Source organism: Falco naumanni, chromosome 9 (assembly GCF_017639655.2).
Source record: "Falco naumanni isolate bFalNau1 chromosome 9, bFalNau1.pat, whole genome shotgun sequence".
Lineage (NCBI taxonomy): Eukaryota > Metazoa > Chordata > Aves > Falconiformes > Falconidae > Falco > Falco naumanni.
The window spans coordinates 6,159,345-6,176,145 of NC_054062.1; the positions used below are offsets into that span (position 1 = coordinate 6,159,345).

General features: G+C 46.2%; 1 protein-coding gene across 4 annotated transcripts in view; it reads left to right on the forward strand.

The window, feature by feature from the left end:
* EXD3 (exonuclease 3'-5' domain containing 3) overlaps positions 1-16,801 on the forward strand; it is a 290,758-nt gene that overhangs the window by 134,081 nt on the left and 139,876 nt on the right. For all 4 annotated transcript variants that reach the window (XM_040606942.1, XM_040606943.1, XM_040606939.1 and 1 more), the window contains exons 12-18: positions 4,552-4,718; positions 9,718-9,856; positions 10,205-10,418; positions 11,144-11,253; positions 12,363-12,573; positions 13,680-13,846; positions 16,237-16,404. In XM_040606942.1, coding sequence (XP_040462876.1) covers positions 4,552-4,718; positions 9,718-9,856; positions 10,205-10,418; positions 11,144-11,253; positions 12,363-12,573; positions 13,680-13,846; positions 16,237-16,404 — 1,176 coding nt within the window. The remainder of the gene's footprint in view (positions 1-4,551; positions 4,719-9,717; positions 9,857-10,204; positions 10,419-11,143; positions 11,254-12,362; positions 12,574-13,679; positions 13,847-16,236; positions 16,405-16,801) is intronic.

Here is a 16,801-nt window from a genome sequence, read left to right on the forward strand (position 1 = left end):
GTACAGCGTCAAGTTGGCTTTAAGAGTTGCCTGTGCCTTGATCTGTTCAAATGATATCGTAAGTTAGACTCTTCTGAATTGCCTTTTGGAAGAGTTGATTGCATCTGACGACTGGGAAGCTGAATCTCCTGATTCACAAAGCTGAAGCTAGGTAGTGTGAACATGCTCCAGGGAGCCACATTGCCAAAGCTTTGTTGAAAGAGAGAAGAAAGACCACTTCCCTGCCATTGATGTGGTAATGGCCTCCAGAACACTGAAGTGTGGCTCTGTCAATGACGCACTGATTGCTATCTGAAAGTCAGTCTTCTGGAATATGAATGGAGGCTATTTTGTTCTTCTTCAGTTCATAAATTAGTGCATCCGAGTAGCCAGTGCCCGTGAGTGAGAGAACAGCTCCAGTGGTGAGAAAGCACAGCTTTCTCATGCTTCTGCCTTTGTGCATTCGCCATGGGTGAGTGGCCTGCAGCTTTCATAAGAAACCCTGGTCAGAAGTGAGTCTGGGTAAAGTTGGCATCCTTTATCCAAGTGCCATCTGTGCAGGATATCCTGAAGCCAGGATCACCCTTCTCTCACGGAACAGGCTGTGACCCTGGTCTGAGCTAGCACGGAGGGTCCCAGCTCTAATCTCATGCATAAAGGACTTACCTTCAGCGCCATACTAATGATGACATACTACTGCAGCATCTCACCATATAGTACAAATGGTGGTACCTTCAAAACGGGAATCTCGAGCACAATTGAAATAAAGTAACGATGAAACTTAAGCCAGTAGGAATTCTTTGTTCCAAGGAATCTTTGAACAAACGTGTCTGCACTGTACCTACAGCACCACAGTGAATTTAGAAATGTGGTTGGTGTTCCTCGCTGCTTACAGTGGTGTTGTCCTTTCAAAGTTCAGGTTTCTTTTTCCCTTTTTAAAGTTGCTGGCTTTAAAATATTCTACTTGACATTTTCTCTATACTAACAGGAGTTTTTTTGTTGATTCTGGAAGCACTTGAAAACAGGGAAATTGGCCAAGACATTCAAAAGTTAAATTAAAATCTGACTCTGCAAATAGCCACTGTCACTGGTGTGAATAACTTCTCTCTCCAGTAAAAGATAATGAGGGAAAGGAGAGAATTTATCAGACACAAATGCAACAACACATACAGATGAAGTAACCTAGGGTTGTCTAGGGTGACTTCAACGGAAGGTATTGGGTATTTGGATCCAAAATTATTGATAACAATGGAGGAATTGCTGATGTGTTATGGGTTAAGATCAGGACATTCCTAAGCTTGCCCTGCACTGGTTATTGTGAGCTTTGTAAAGCATTCGGCTGGGTAGGAACAGGATTTACGGGTAGGTAATCTGCAGCAGTCATTTTGGAAAGCTTTAATCATGGGTTATTGATGGTGTCAGGAGGTTTTGTGTGCACCTATGGATTAAAGAATGCATGATATGTCTAGAATTCAGAGAGGGATGTAAACAAGCCCCATAGTATATATAATCTTTTCCTACTTGAAGGTCTTGCTAACGTTGATCAGAACAACTGTGCCAGTTTCCTCTTGAAAAGCGTTCATTTACTGAAAACTAAATACATGAAATGTCATCTCTAGTGAAACATTTGTCTATGCATCTGTGCCCACATCTTCTGGGGCCAAAGTTTCCACATTCTTGCTTCTTGCAAAGCTGTTGCGGTGGAAGCCTTTCCCCTTTATAGCAATGTTGGGGTTTTTTTCAGTAAAAAATAAACAAAGCTATTTTCCATCAGAATGCAAGATGTAATATCTCTGGAGAGATTAACCTTCTTTCCATAGTTGTTTTTGTGGTTGAAAGACTAAATCTGTTATCATTATAAGAAAAAAAATAAATCTGCACCTCATTATTTCCAGAAATAAAGCTGACATAATAAGATTTATTAAGAATTGACTGGGTGAACTGAAGAGAGATCCAACCCCAAAGACTTTGTGTTCTAGAAAAAAGGCAAAAAGACAATAGGATGGACACAGGGGAAGCTAGAAGAGGGAATTGCTGTGTGATGTTAATAAGAAAATATGTTCTTTTTGGGAAGGACTCTGAGAATTGGCTTGGCAAACGCAGCAGGAGGAGTTACTCAGACCCTCTTCACATGTTAGGTGCTTGGCTGAGCTCAGTTGCATGAGGCAGAGAATGGAGAGCTGCACAAAGTATCAGGAATGGCATGGCCGGGAGATGTAGAGGGCAAGAAGTGTTAATATGATAGCTTGTCCTTGCCTGCTCTGCCCCTTCCCTCAGCTCCCTCTCCTGCTTCTCCCCGTAACTGAGCCCCCAGTTAGCTGTTGGACGCCTGTCCCGCTGACACTGGCTCCTGGCTGTGCCACCAACCTCTTAGAAGCCATAGTAAAAATATTCCTCCACATACGCCTGAGAAGAAATGTGGTCTGGCATTTGGCAAGGTCACAGGGGTGCAGACTTAGTGCTGAGGCAGCGTTTTTTATGAGCAGGCTGGCTTCTCCTGTGCGCTACCTGGGATGCCAGATTTCTCTGTGGCTTTTTGCCTTTTCTTCCAAACCTCTACCCCCTCCTGCACCTCTATGGGCTGGGTCACTCTTTTTTTTTTTTTTCTTTTTTTTTGCTTTCTTTTTTCCTTCCCTTTTAGCTTGGGGCCATCAACAGGTTTGTTTCCTGATCTCTGTGCAGGGTGTCTGCTTTGAAGACAGCTTCTCACCTTTTAGTTACCGAAGGAATGCGAGGAATGAGGCCCCGTGGCCCCAGTACCACCCAGCCGGGCTGTGTTTGTACACGCAGTGTGGAAGAGCAAGGTGCCTGCAGTCCCTGGGAGCAGGCTCCAGCGCTGCTGGGTGGGCACTGGAGGAGAGAGGTAGGGCAGTGGCATGTGCGGAGGGCAAGGATGGACTTTTAAGTGTATATCTCAGCATTTCACTACGCTGAAAAATACTTGCTGCTAGTGCCAGCAGAATATAGCCATCACCTACAGATCCTGATCCACCGTATAGAGTTTCGACTTGTTTTAGCAATTAAGTTTTCTTGACAACATTAACTTCTAAGGCAGGTCCATGGGTAAATCGGTGTGGCAAGAGGAGGGAGCTGCTGTGCTGTTCTGGCTGCAGCGGCTGTGGGATATTTGCAAGCACAGGTGGGTTGGCTGGGCAGGAGGAGAGGGTTATTCCCACCCCCACGTCGCTGTCGTGACTGTCGGTGTCACTGTGTTTGTATTTCCTCTTACGGCTGTGTCCGCCAAGAGGGTGAACAAGACAAAAGAGCTTTGGTGAATCCAGCTGTTGCAACAGGGACTGTTATGGGCCCTCTTTGTCGGCCCTGCCCCTTGCCGATAGCCGCTCTCTCTCACGCCAGGGTGGGCAGCGTGCCATGCTCCAGCCACCCTGGCTCACAGCTGAGTGTTTGGGCCTAAACCACAGGCAGCCAGAGTTTGTTCTTGTGCCCGTGGGCTCTGCAGTGGGCTTCTGCCAGAAAACAGCTGGGCATGGGGAATGTCCTAAACTGCCCTCCCTGTTTGCAGGTGCCTGTAACGCAGGCTCCTGCAGCAATGCTGGCGATCGTTGTGTTTGTCTGTATGGCTGAAGCAATAACCCAGTGGTCCACAGAGGCCTTGAACAGATGCAAAGGGAGGAATTTCTTGCACCGAACCCTAATTCTTCACAGCTGGAGTGACTTCTCCGGGTTCCTCTTATGATCAGTGGGGATCAAGTGAGACTTTCAGAGCACATTTCACACAACCTATTTCCAATGCGGGGCGACACTGCTCACACCTTGGACCCCATCCACCGTGCTGGCTGCACGGGGTGTCTGTCCACCATGTGCTGCTGCATGTTGCTGGAGGAGGGACCCTGTTTCCACAGGGGCATATGGGCTGTAGGCATATGAGTGAGCCTTATCCTTGCTGTGAACACCAAAGTCTGTCTCTCAGGAAAGCTTTGCTGATGTGTCTTACCTTTAACCCGTGTGTGACTGGCAGTCCTAATTTCCCATGCAAATACTGCCAAGGCTGGAGGAGATCTTATGCTGCTGACTTACCTGGAGAGAGACTAAGCCATCCCATTGCTTCTTCCAGGATTTTAAGTCACAGCATCACTTCAGTGCTATGTACAGGCACAAAATGGGATTAAAACAATCCAAACTCCTACTACTTCCACAATTACCTGCCTGACAAGCCCAAAAAACTTTACTGTCTGGTCAGTCACTGGTTCTGATTTTGCTTAATATAATCAGTATCTGAGCAAATAATATGCTAGTCAGTCAGGCTAGATGGTACTGGTTTACCCTGGTTTCTCTGTGCTATACCTACAAACTGGTATTCCCTGAACGAATAGCTGTGCTGTCAAGGGGATCCAAGTACCCTGATGAGCTCTCAGGTAAAGTGTGGGCTTCTCTTGTCAGAGGAGTGCAGCCCTCACTGAGTTTGAACAAAATCACTCCTGCAGCGGGGGGATTCTTGTTCCTCTGCAGTTGTCCAGGACCCCTGGAGGATGCTGTCTCCTGAGAGGGAGTAGAAACACCCTGATGGAAATTGCACTGACAGACTTCCTTCACCCTTGATTCCTGTTTCAGAGCACAGTTGGAGAGAATCGATGGCTTCAAGGGCACCTGATACAGTTGCTAATCAGTCACTGTGACTTGAACACAGCAGCAAGGTGGGCGCAACACTGCAGTTTGCCCAAGGAGCTGCTGCCTTGTGGAGTGGCTGATGAGCTTCAAAAGCTTCAAATCCAAGAGAGGTAAATAGTCTGTTTCGTGCCTTTTCAACGTAGATTACTTATCACACAAGGACTACATATTTGCTTAAAATAATCTACCCTAATGCTTCCTTGGGGAGATAATTTTGCAAAAAGTTCCTCCATTTACTCAGATCACATCTTGGCCATGCACATGCTGCATTTGCTTTTCATAAGCCTGGAAATGTCTGTGAAAGGTACGTTTTAAACTCAGTCCTGAGTACTTAGAAGCTGTGTGAGATTGCTTCATGCTGCAGAGGGGTCTTCAGACTCCCTTTGCCAGATCAACAGCACAAATGGAATGATGTGGATAGGATCTGAATATACATCTAGTTTACTGAGTTGATTACGTGTATGTCAAAGTTTTCTATATACTCTGCATCCCCCACTGTACTGTAGTCTGGTTTAATGCCTTTTAGGAGACTTATGACTAAGAAAGTAATTGTAAAGTTCCTCAAATTTTTCTAATTATGTTTATTTTCTTCCTCCTTTGACAGCTCATAAGCCATTTTTCATCCCAGTCTGTAATTTTTGCGTCATCCAAAGCTTTCAGAAGTAATGGGAATTTTTGACATTTGGGGTCAGATCCCGTAAGAGTCACATTAATTGAATTTAGGATAAAACCAGACTCCAGCACAAATTCACCAAGTGAGCTTAAGAAACCATTAGCCCCCTAATCACTCTCTGTCCCCTTTAATTCCTCTAATGCAATCCCAGTAGCACAGTGCTGTGCTTCCTCTCTTGCTTTGGGACCCCCCATCTTGTATGCAGTAGGTTAGCCTACAGGTAGCCACAGTTCCTCCCCCAACAGGAGCTTCATCCTGTTGTGTGAGACCTGAAACAAGAACACAAAGGCAGAGGTACAAAAACACAACTGAAAAATCCTTATATTAAGAAGGGTTCTTACAACTCCTTGGTTTCAAGTGCACAGAACTGTGCAAACACCCCAGTCAAGGATCTCTGTGAACCTGCTGGTGCAGGAGGAGCAGATGGGAAGGGTGGAGGGGAGAGGATGGCCAGGTTCCATGCAGTGTGTAGAAAAAGCTGCGTGAAGTTGAGAAGAGGCTCAAAACCTTGGAGGGCACATACAGCCACCTAAACCGTTAGGAGCTGTCTGATCCTCACAGCAAGCTAGATCTGGACAAGTACCAGAGCTTTGTCGTTCTGGTTCTGGGTATGCTGTGCTGTGTCTCTTCAAGAAAATGGTCCAAGATCATCCTCTTCATGCAGCAGTATCTCAGGCAGTTGTTCATTTATGCTGTATGGAGTAAGAAAAGTTGTATTTGAAAAAATTACTCAATGGAAATGATTTGCTGAGCCTCAGTAAATCGCTTTTATACTCACGTGAGTGATGGTGTATCTGCCATACTTCAGTGACTTCTGTCCACAGGATGTTTGAGTTATTCAGAGATAGCTGTGTTTGGCACTTTTTTGTAAACCTTTTTTTTTTTTTCCCAGCAGAAAGGCCTGCGCATAGGCAGGCAACTGCAAGTTTGAGGAACTGCAGTTTGCAGATGATACTGCAGGAGGGTCCTGTTAGGATCTCACCCAGGACTGCCCAGGAGGTCTGGAACGGGGCTGGGTGAGCTCTGGCTGGCAGTCCCAGCAGCACAGCCGGTAGCCTCTGTGCCCATGGGTGTTCATGAGCCAAACTCCTGCAAGGCTGCGGGCTACCACAGTCCTTGGGCTCAGAGTAATTACGAAGTCACCTTGCTGGCCTGCTACAATCAAGCACTATTTTCTCCGCTCATTCATGTGCAGGAATTCATCTAATTGGATTCTGTGCACAGAAGAGGACTTATCCCTGAATGTGCAATGCAAATGCAGGAGAGCTGTCTGGGCTGTGTGGTTGGAGCACAGCATAGCTCAGAGCCTTGCTGTCATTCCAGGAGCTATCTCCTGTTTCCAGGTAGAGTCAAGGCTTTTGTCAAAAACAGAAGAGAAAAAGCAGTGATAATTTTGAGGTTCCTCAGGACTCCTCCATTGTTGCACACATCAGTCACTGTATTCCGGGCTGTTAGTCTTGACTGGACTTGGCACCACTTGCCTGATGTGTCTCTCTCACCCTCACTGGTGAGATGTGTTGGGGTTTTTTTTAGCATGGAGATTGGTGTTTCTAGATCAGAAGCCAGGTGAGATTAGAGGAAAGTTTGTGGGAAAATCCTGACCACTCCTGAGAGGTAAATATTTACAGCTTTGTGCAAGCTGATAGCCCGTATCTTCAGCATCCTGCAAACATAGCCCTTGAAGCCTGTAACGTGGAGGGAGTAACTTCCTATATAGAGCTGAACTTCTCAGTGTATATGATGGAAATCTGAATCTGATTTGAAATGAACAGTGTCCAGGAGGAGCTGATGACGGGAGGAATAAAACCAGCAGAAAGTTGATGATCACAGCTCCCTGGGTAGGAAGCTGGACACTTTCAGTGCCGTGCTGTTGGTGTGAGAAGCAGAGGCAGGGTCTCTCTTGGCATGGCCATTGCACAAGCCTGCATGCCCAGGCTCACCTGCTGCCTTGCGTGGTTTGGGGCTTCCTCCTGTTACTGCAGAATGCGCAGTGGTATGGAGATGGTTTGGGTGCTCCCTTTTACCTTATGTTCTTAGTGCAGCATTTCCCTGCTGGTGTCGTATGTCAGAATTCTGAACTCCAGCTAACAGTTAGGATCTGTCAGTGGCTGCCTGGTTAATGCTGACACCTCGCTAGGGGATAAGGAGACCATTTTAAGAAGACCAAACCTGAGACTGAGCAAGGTTATTTGCTCTAACACGTTTATCATCAGGTTTGCCATCTTCAACATTTACAGCAAATTTCCATCTCCTGGAAGAGGTGTTTTTGTAAAAACTACAGCTTTCATAACTAAAAATCATTTGAATTACGTAGGAGGTGAATGAGAGCACAGTGTATTATTTTTTACTGCTGATGATTTGAGGAGGGTCTTACCAGATGGTTTTGAACAGTTTGTGTGCTGAGCTTCATGGGTCTGATCTTTCTGCTTGTGAAGATCTGCACTGGTTCATCCTCAAGCCCCATGTAACCTCAGGAAGTATGACACAGATGTAATCACCCTCGAAACACTCTGCAAAGGCCCACTTCTCCAGAGGGTACTTCTCCAGAGGGTACGTGGCTTTCTTGGAGCACAGGAAACTCTTGTCAGTCTAGGACATGCTTCTGCTTAGCTCTGATGCATTGCTGGAGCTGCCGTCCTCCTCCCTGCTGTGTCAGCTGCCAGTTGGGAGGCAGAAGGTTTTTGCACAAGAGGTAATCCCTCAAAACACGAAGGGGTGGTTAACAGAAGTGTGACTTAGCTGCAGACTCTGTGCATCTAGAAAGAGAGAAAAAAAAAAATCACTACAACTCTGTGCTCTGAGAATCCTGTGCCGCGTACAGATGGAGTGAAGGCATGCCGGTTGGGATGTGCTCTGATGTTCAGGAGGAGTTGTGACAGTTGAATAAAACCTTTTGTGCCCCAGTTTACTCATCCAGTCATGATACCTGCTGCAGTAGCTGCTATAAAATCAGCAGAGCCATGGAACCTAATAAAACGGTCTGTCTGCCTTATTTATTGAGCTAACAAAGCAGCAGGTTCCCAGAGAGGGTGTTCACACTGTAGAGGACAAGGTGGTACCAGCATATAAATGACATCATCTCTGCCACTGGTCACAGCACACGCAGCTCCTGTACTCCGCAGGTGAGAATATTGCTGGAGACCTGAGACTGCACACCTTCACTAAATATTTTACACAAATATTGACTTCCCCATGCACACAAACCCACAGAAAAGAGTGTTTGTACAGTGAAAGCTGCTATGCTACAAAATTAGTCACACAGTCCCCTAAACATAAGGTTAGTAAATAGTTTCTCAAATAATAAACCATTTCAAGTCTCTATGGGAAAGCGGCTATCCAGAAATTTGTGATACGTCCAAAATAGCTGGATATTTTTTATTAGTTTCTTTCCTCTGATTGCATCATCTGGCTGAGACACCACAGCGATATGCTGACCTTTCAGTTACAAGGCCATTTCAAGAGACTGCTGCATTTTGAAAAGAAAATGTGCTGTGTAAGATCCTGTTGTAGGAAATCAATTAGCTCATTTCTGCAGGCATCTTCCAACATTCCCAGGATATTAATACACAGATACTGAATTTCTCTATGTGGTGCCATCTGAAACCCAAATGGAGGGAGTACCACAAGCAAGGCAATTGGTTTGTGGATTTAGCTGGCTGGTTTTCTCTAAGTATAGAAGGTTTTGAAACTTTATTTCTGAACTTTTCTCTTTTCATCCCTGTGCAATGTAGAACAAATGCCCTTGTGCAACCCCCGTGGATATTTTACAGGGAAGGGGATGGAGAAGAATCTGGGTAGCATCAGGGACATCCACGAAGCCTTCCCAAGCCATTGCACTATAAAATGATGAGGCAGATTTACCTGTTCCCAGTTGGTAGTGATCGTACAGTGAAGCAGTCCAAGAGTCTGAGCCAGATTATGTGGGGAAGTGTGAAGCTCCTGTTTGGACACTGTGCTGGTCAGAGCTGAATTCTCTGTTATGTATTACGCTGTGGGAACTAGCAGACTGCCATGTTAACCTCAAGGGCAAAAAGCAGTAAATCTAAAATGTGTTATCTCTGAATGTGGAAACAGCTGCCCAACTTTGTCATCCAAGTTGCATCAGTTCTGGGAAAGAGAGCTAAGCGCTGAAAATAGGGCTTGGGACTCTTGATTTCAGCGAGTGTTTTGGTTTGGGTGTTCTCTGCAGTGGGTACAGTGGCGAGTGTGTTGAGCTGCCGTCTCTGTGATAAGATGAAAAAGAGAAGATGAGTCAAGGTGAAAGAGGCTGAGATTACAGGGGAAGTGAGGAAAGAGAGAGTAAGAGAACAAGTTGAGTGGCACGGGGAAGTGGAGGGCCAGGGTGAAATAAGGGGCTTAAGACTTCCTGATGTTCCTCTAATCCAGGATTTCCTCTCATTGCGTGGCTTCAAGCTGTTGCGTTTAATTTTATGCAGGGTAGAAGAGGCTGCAAAACTAGATAATGATGGAGAGAGTAAGAAGAAGGACTATTACCAGCTCCCTATTCCACGGGCAAATATTCACTTCCTGCAGACATGGGAGGAGACACTGCAGTGCTGGGAAAAGGTGCTGCGGGTGAGTGTTACTCTGGTATTTAATTTGCAGTGTCAAGAAGCAGAAACTCCATAGCAGGCAGGTACTCAGGGTTGTGTGTGAGCCACAGCCATCAGACGTCTCCCTCCCCAAGTCAAGAACAGCCACTTCCCTTAGGCTTGTGTGAATTGGGGAATGTGTTGGGAATTGTGGTACCAGGAGAGGTCCTCGCAGGGGTAACTCAGGTGTACTGTCTCTGTAGCAGTTTGCACACTAGCTAAGAGATGCTGTTGCTGGAAGGGAAATGCTTGTGTTCTGGATAGGGACTGTCCAAGCTACTTTGAAGTATAGACAGTCTCTGAGTGAAGAAGGCTTTTGTCTGTGTTGCAGCCTGGGCAGGTTGTGGGCATTGACATGGAGTGGAGGCCTTCGTTCGGCATGATCGGCAAGCCCCGTGTCTCCCTCCTTCAAATCGCTCTGAAGGATGAAGTGTTCCTGCTTGACGTGCCACGGCTCCTTGAGCAAGCTGAGGCGGAGGGTGAGAAGGAGAAGCTTCCTCATTTCATCCAGATGCTTTATTCAGATGCAGCCATCACTAAACTAGGTAACATGCATCTCTTCTCCCCGTCTCGGGTCTCTACGCAGCTTTTTTTGTGTAATTCCTAGATCCTCTTGGGGTTGTCATTCCCTAAAACCACTTATCATGGAACCAGTTTTTGTAGCCCTGAGTATTCACATACTGCCATGCCAGGAAGCAGGGTGACCAGTGTAGCTAGGAATGATAGAAATGTCTCCCCGTTTCAGGTCACACTCAAAATTTCTGATTTAGTCTACCTCCTTGGTTTTGGGATTCTTAGTTCCCTGCTAAACCCTGAGCTGCACTTAGCCTTCAGTGGTCTAGGGGAGTCTGCCATCCAGAGCTTTCTGGATTTGCTGGCCCTATCCCAAAGCTGCTGTGCTGGACACCAGTGCTCTCCACCTTACTACTGGTTTTAGATTGTATTTGGAGGCTTTTGGCAGGAGTTGTTAAACGTGGAGTTCAAGGGCAAATTCATAACTGCCTTTCACTGACCTAGCAGATTTTAAGTAAGTTGATCTTAAGCGCAGCATTTTTCAGCTGCCTCTTCTCCCCTAATTTTTATCTGCAAGAGTATCTCTTAAGAACAGGAGAGATGGAAGCCTGCCTTGTTCCCTGTCTGAACAGTCCTTCCACCAATGTTTATACATATATTGTCAGCATTTTGACTCTGAACTGGAAAAAGCTGTGGTGCATTAGCCATGATTTGAGTTTTCCTGTCTGTGTGATTTGCACTTTTTTTTTTCCTCTAGGTTATGGGATGTCTGGAGACCTTAGCAGCCTTGCAGCCACATGCTCTGCTTTGAAAGACATGGATAAGAAAGCGCAAGGTGTCGTGGACCTACTCACAGTAGACAAACAAGTAAGGATGAACACATGAAGATAGGGAAAACTGTGTCTTCTGCATGTGTTCGTAGATAGCTGCTGTGAATTCACAGCATTGTCTTTTTGTATCCTGTGTTGGCAGGGAGATGGCTAAATGAGTAAATAGACCTTTTCCACTTTGTGGTATTGGGGGTAACGTGATTCTGTAAAGACAGAAGCATTTAGTTTTCATCTACTAAAAAGTTGGAGCTTGATATGCTAGTCACTTTTTTCACAGCCTTTACAAAGCTATGGAAAAGCAATGGAAATGGAGGCATAGCTCCATTCATCCAGGACAAAGTTGCTGAGCACAAGTCATACTTGAACTCGGTAAGAGTAAATTCTTGGAGAAGTTCTGAAATACCAAGATCATGCAGTACTGAAGCAGATATTATGGAGTTAATGATTTGTAGAGAACTCATAATGCTCATAGGGGGGCTGCTGCTGGATTCCACGCAGGAATTTCTGTTCAGCTGAAGTACAGCTACCTCTGGGTTTGCACACAGTAGCTTTTAGCAGTCTGCAGAATTGTTAAGGACAACCATTTTAATGGGTAAAATTTAGTGTGTCTAAGGCTGTGGGTTGGGGTGAACCCAGATCTTTCGGACTGATACTTTAACCTGGGAAGCGCTGCAGGATCTGCAGTTTAACCTGAGAAATGGCAACTGCAGAAAGGCCATTGCCCAGTGTGTTACAGGAATACCTTTTCTCAGTGGAACTAGGAGGAGAAAGTCACTGAACTACCGCTGCTGTTCTTTTACTGAGTTGGTCCCTAACTGCCTCCAGTATGGCTGAGCACCCTGCAAACCATTGAGGAGTCACAGTCACAGCCCCACTGCTCCAACGCAGTGCTGTGCAACAATGCGCTTTTTTCCCTTCCCTAGCTATGGAACAGATTTCTTTCCAGCAAGCGTGTTTGTTAAACAAATAACCAGACGCTGTATATACCTAATGCCATCCCAGCCCTTGTCTGAGACAACGGGATTCAGTATGCCAGGCAAGAGATAAAAATGATAGGGTTGCTGCATGGCCGCACCCACTGGAATAGGAGCTGTTGCAGAAGTTGTTGTTATAACCATGTGGTTTATATCTTTTTCTTTCCATCAGCTGCAGAAGAGCTCCATTGACTGGAAGAAGGGCGGCCAGAAGGGCAGTGTGCTGTCCCCAGAGCAGAGCTACGAGGATAGAGGCTTCAGGCAGCTGGAGAAGGGGCTCAGCCTCTTGGTGCAACATGTGCTGGGAAAACCTCTAGATAAAACAGAGCAGCTGTCTAACTGGGAGAAGCGGCCTCTCCGGGAGGAACAGATCCTCTATGCAGGTCTGGTCACTGTGGCAAAGTGCTACAGATTGTCCATTACAAGCTGTGTTTGTCTGTCCTCTGTCACCAGGAAAATTGTTAAGTAGCAAATGAAGAAAATGGCTTTGTAGATTAGTTCCTGTTCAGAGGAGCAAGCACATGTTATGTTTGCCCTTTTGTGGACATGGCTTTAATGGTTGAAGTTTAAACTGTCCAGTGATTCATTATTTCCCTTATGAAAGAATTCCTGTGCTTTGCAGATTTTTTCTGATGAAACATCACCTCAGTGGAAATTCCTCTCAGTAACTGAGAAGAAGAAAGTCCACTTCCTTCTGCCTCATTTCACAGCCCTTCTGGGAAACAAGTGCTGTGTTCATTTGTCATAATGAATTGTTTGTTAGAGCAGGGTTAAAAATGGGTAGATGTGGTGTCAGAAACTGCAGCACAGAATTGGTACTGTGCAGGGACCAGCGGAGTTTATTGCTGATTACCCCAGAGTCAGAAGTCTGGGTCTAAATCTTTTCCCGGGGCATCAAAGGACAATCTACTGAAGCAAACCAACCCTTTGTAAAGTTCAGCTATCCTTGAAGCTGACACAGTTCCCACAAAAGTTAATCACCAGGACTTGTAAAACTGGCTTGGAGACTTAGACAGTTCCCGTTGCAAGGAACAGAAGCCGCATGGCATGGCAGTGCGTGTGGGCAGGTGATTGCAAACAACTTGGTTATTACTTTTTAAGATATTGCATCTAATGGGGAAGTTACCTTCCCTTAGCTGAGATGCGGTAATAAACCGTGGGCAAGCCACTGCTCAGTAACAATGGAGAGTAAAATGGGTTGGCTGAAGCTATCTTACATGGTGGTTTGAACAGGCACACTACAATTTGCATTATGTTAGAGTCAGACAGCATTTTGAGCTCCTCGGCCTTGACTCTGTGATCATGTGTTAGGTCACGATGCTCACTGAATCAGTAAAAGGGTGCAGGCTGTGACATTAGTCGGTTGGTGCTTCACAGGTTGTTAGCGTGCAGTGGCATTTGCAAAGGTGAAGGCTCTTCCTTGCATCAGGAAAGCCTCTGTTCTGCTTTTGAATGAAACCAGCTGAGGCTCATATTCCCTTGTTTTCAGCTTCAGATGCATACTGTTTGCTGGAGATCTATGAGAAACTCTGTAAGGATCCAGCGAGCTTTGGTTTGAGTTCAGACCTGACTGAGAGTCTGGTGGGAAAACCGAGCGTAAAACTCAGGGCAAAGAAGCAGCTGAATAAACAAGAAGCACCTTCACCTTCTGGACAGGTTTGTAAACATCTTCAAAGAGCTGCATGTTGCTCAAGACCCCTGCAAATCATATGTTGCCTTGTCTCTCAGTCATACTATTAGCTATGCATGGCATGCTTTAGTCTGGTCTCAGGACTATTGCAGCAAACATCTTCGCCCCTCCCCGTTACTGGTAGGATATGCTTTCTCCTTCGCGTGCCTTGGTTCAGCTTTCCCTGCTATTTCAGGATCATTTATATTCACAAAATGTTGGTGCAGATCTGTATAGCAGAATCCAGCTAGCCTTGCTGGTAGAAATGCTCCTTCCACATTTCCTCAGTGGCGTGGGTTTGAACTCTGTGGCCTAGGTGTTGCTTCAGTGAGGTTTCAGAACTCTCATGGTCCTTACTTTTGCTTTTAACTGAGCTTCTACACTTTGGTTTCACATTGGAAATGCCTCCTTTATTGTGTCTGGAGCAGAAGTCTGCAAAATTAAAGACAAACAATCCATCAAAAAAGTCTCTGCTGATGGCTTTTCTCTCTCCCTGCTCACCACTACGTACTGCATGACTGGCCTTGCCCTGCAATCTGTGTTGTGGCAGAGCCTTAAAAACTCCACCAGCTGTAACCTGGAGCTGTGTGACTCTGCTTAAATATCTTGGAACGTGACTGTTTCAAAAGGTTTACTTTCAAAATGCAACCATCCAGTTGTTTATGCACCTATGAAAACATTAGCAGAAAAAAGTTTTGTTTATTAACTGAGAAGACTCACTATGGCTATGTATCCTTCTGTGTAAATCCCAAATGTGTATTTAGCTCCTGAAATCAGTACTACCTTCCATGGTTGGACTGAGAGGCTATTGATCGTAGCCACCTTTTCAGGATCCTCTTTATCAACTGGGTGTAAATGTACAGTATCCTGTTAGTCTTCGACAGTAAAACACAAAGCTTCTCAGTAATTTCCTAAGCACTCTGCGTTCATGGGAATATTGTATGTTACAGCAGATCTGACTGGCTTCTGTAGAGATGGGAAAAGTAAGTACTTCAGGCTTGAATTACCTTGTGAACTCACAGGTCATCTTTGTGTTCCGTACAGTCGGATTCATTAACAGAGAGGTAGTTGGTAAAACCTGGACTGGGACTCAAAAAAGCAGACTTCTCCTGACTCTGCATCTTGCGTGACTCCAAGCTCTCTTTCCCAGTGTTTCCTGGTGCACTATCTGAAGTGGGGCTAATGACACCATTCTCCTTTATAAGCTTTTTTTCTGTCTGCTGGCATGAAATGTGAGAAAAAAGCTACATATGACATTGCTGGCCATTGAATAAACACTAGCTAAGAGCCAGCTGCTGCTCCTTTACATCTGTTTGAACAGAAGCAGCAGCACAGGGTTAGTGTCTTCCAAGTACTTCAGCACTGAAGGGTCAGCTTGATCCCTTATCACAGCAGTCTGATGTCTCGGGGCACAGCTGCACCCACCCAGGTCCTTGGAGGAGCTGGTGACAGTCCAGCCTACCCAGTGCTGCAGAGCTTTGAGTGCACGTGCCAGCTTCTGGGAGGTGCAGCATGGCACGGATGGAGCTCTCAGATCTGAGTTGTTCTCGTGGTCAGCCCGCGTGTACCTGCACACTGTGCCACAGCAGTTCCAGGCCTGAGCTGGCTCCTGCAGAGCAAACCTGCAACACTGCAGCACCTGTCTGCTTCCAAAGACAGTGTAGCCCTGCACAGGTGGTGGCTGCATCCCTCAGTTATCCCAGCTGATTCAGGTTCCTGGAGGCAAAAGCTGAAAGTTGGAGGTTCCTTAATGACTTCCCTTCTCCATGAATTTAGCTATTGTACTTCTGGGAGCCTCCCAACGACAGTCTCCAACTGCAGGAACTCCCCCAGCAGCAGCCATTTGAAATAAAATAAACAAAATTCAGGCACTGCCTATTTTTAAACTTCTGAAGATAATGAAGCTGACGTGGTTGCTTTGTCTACCTGTGTCTCCCTCTGTCAGATTCCCTTCCCACATCATAACTTTGGCACATGTATATTAATTGCAGTCTAATTTGGTAGGGGAATAGCAGCCTTGGAGATGTGTGTTTGTGACTTTGTGAAAATGGATGTCTGTGTAGAGCATAGACGGCCAGGCTGGCATTTCTCCAGGGAAAAGCTGCAGATCCCCAGTTTGGGTGGCCAGCTGGCCAGTGAATGAACGGCTAATTCAGAGTTAACCCCATCTGTGCTGCCTCCTGCCCAAGTGGTAGGTGGGCGATGTAGAAAGGACATGAAGGAGGAGCTAGAGGTGTTGCAAAGCATGGGGGAAGTTATAATACAGGTGGAGGGGGGTGGCTGGATTTGCCAAGGTGGGTGAGTGCAGAGAAGCAAAACACAAATGTACTGGAAATCAGCCTTCTGTTCGGCTTACGGACCTCTTGCCTTTCTGTAGCAATGTGAAGGATCCAAGGAGACCTCATGTCCCGCTGCTCCCATCTCCCCAAAGGAGTTCAGTGTGGTCTGCGATAACATGCTGCAAGGCCTCGGGCGCTATCTTCGCTGCCTTGGTGTGGATGTCCGGATGCTGGAGAATGAGGATGACCACAGGAAAGCTGCTGAGGTTAGTCACGCACGTGCGTGCATGTATGTTTACAGGTCCCAACTGCGCTCCTTGGGGAAGGCCTGCTGCTTACTGTATAACCGCACTGGTTAGTCACACCGAAAAGGCAGCGGTTTGGCAGGAGCTGCTCAGCACGTGCTTCCTTCTGTGCCCATGCTAAGACCCAGGTCTCTGGTTCAGTCCAAGAAGCTGTGCCACATGGCAGCTGGCGTTAGCTGGTCCCTACAGTAATGTATGGGCTTGGTTCTCCGGTTCCAGGAGAGAGGAGGTGAGCAGAGTGCTGTGACCTCAAATCTTACTTGTGTCTGTGTGTTGTCATTGACAGCTGGGATATTTCAAGTCATTAGGAGAATGCAAGCAGAGTGTAAAGATGTGACCTGCAGTCTCAAGTGTCTTT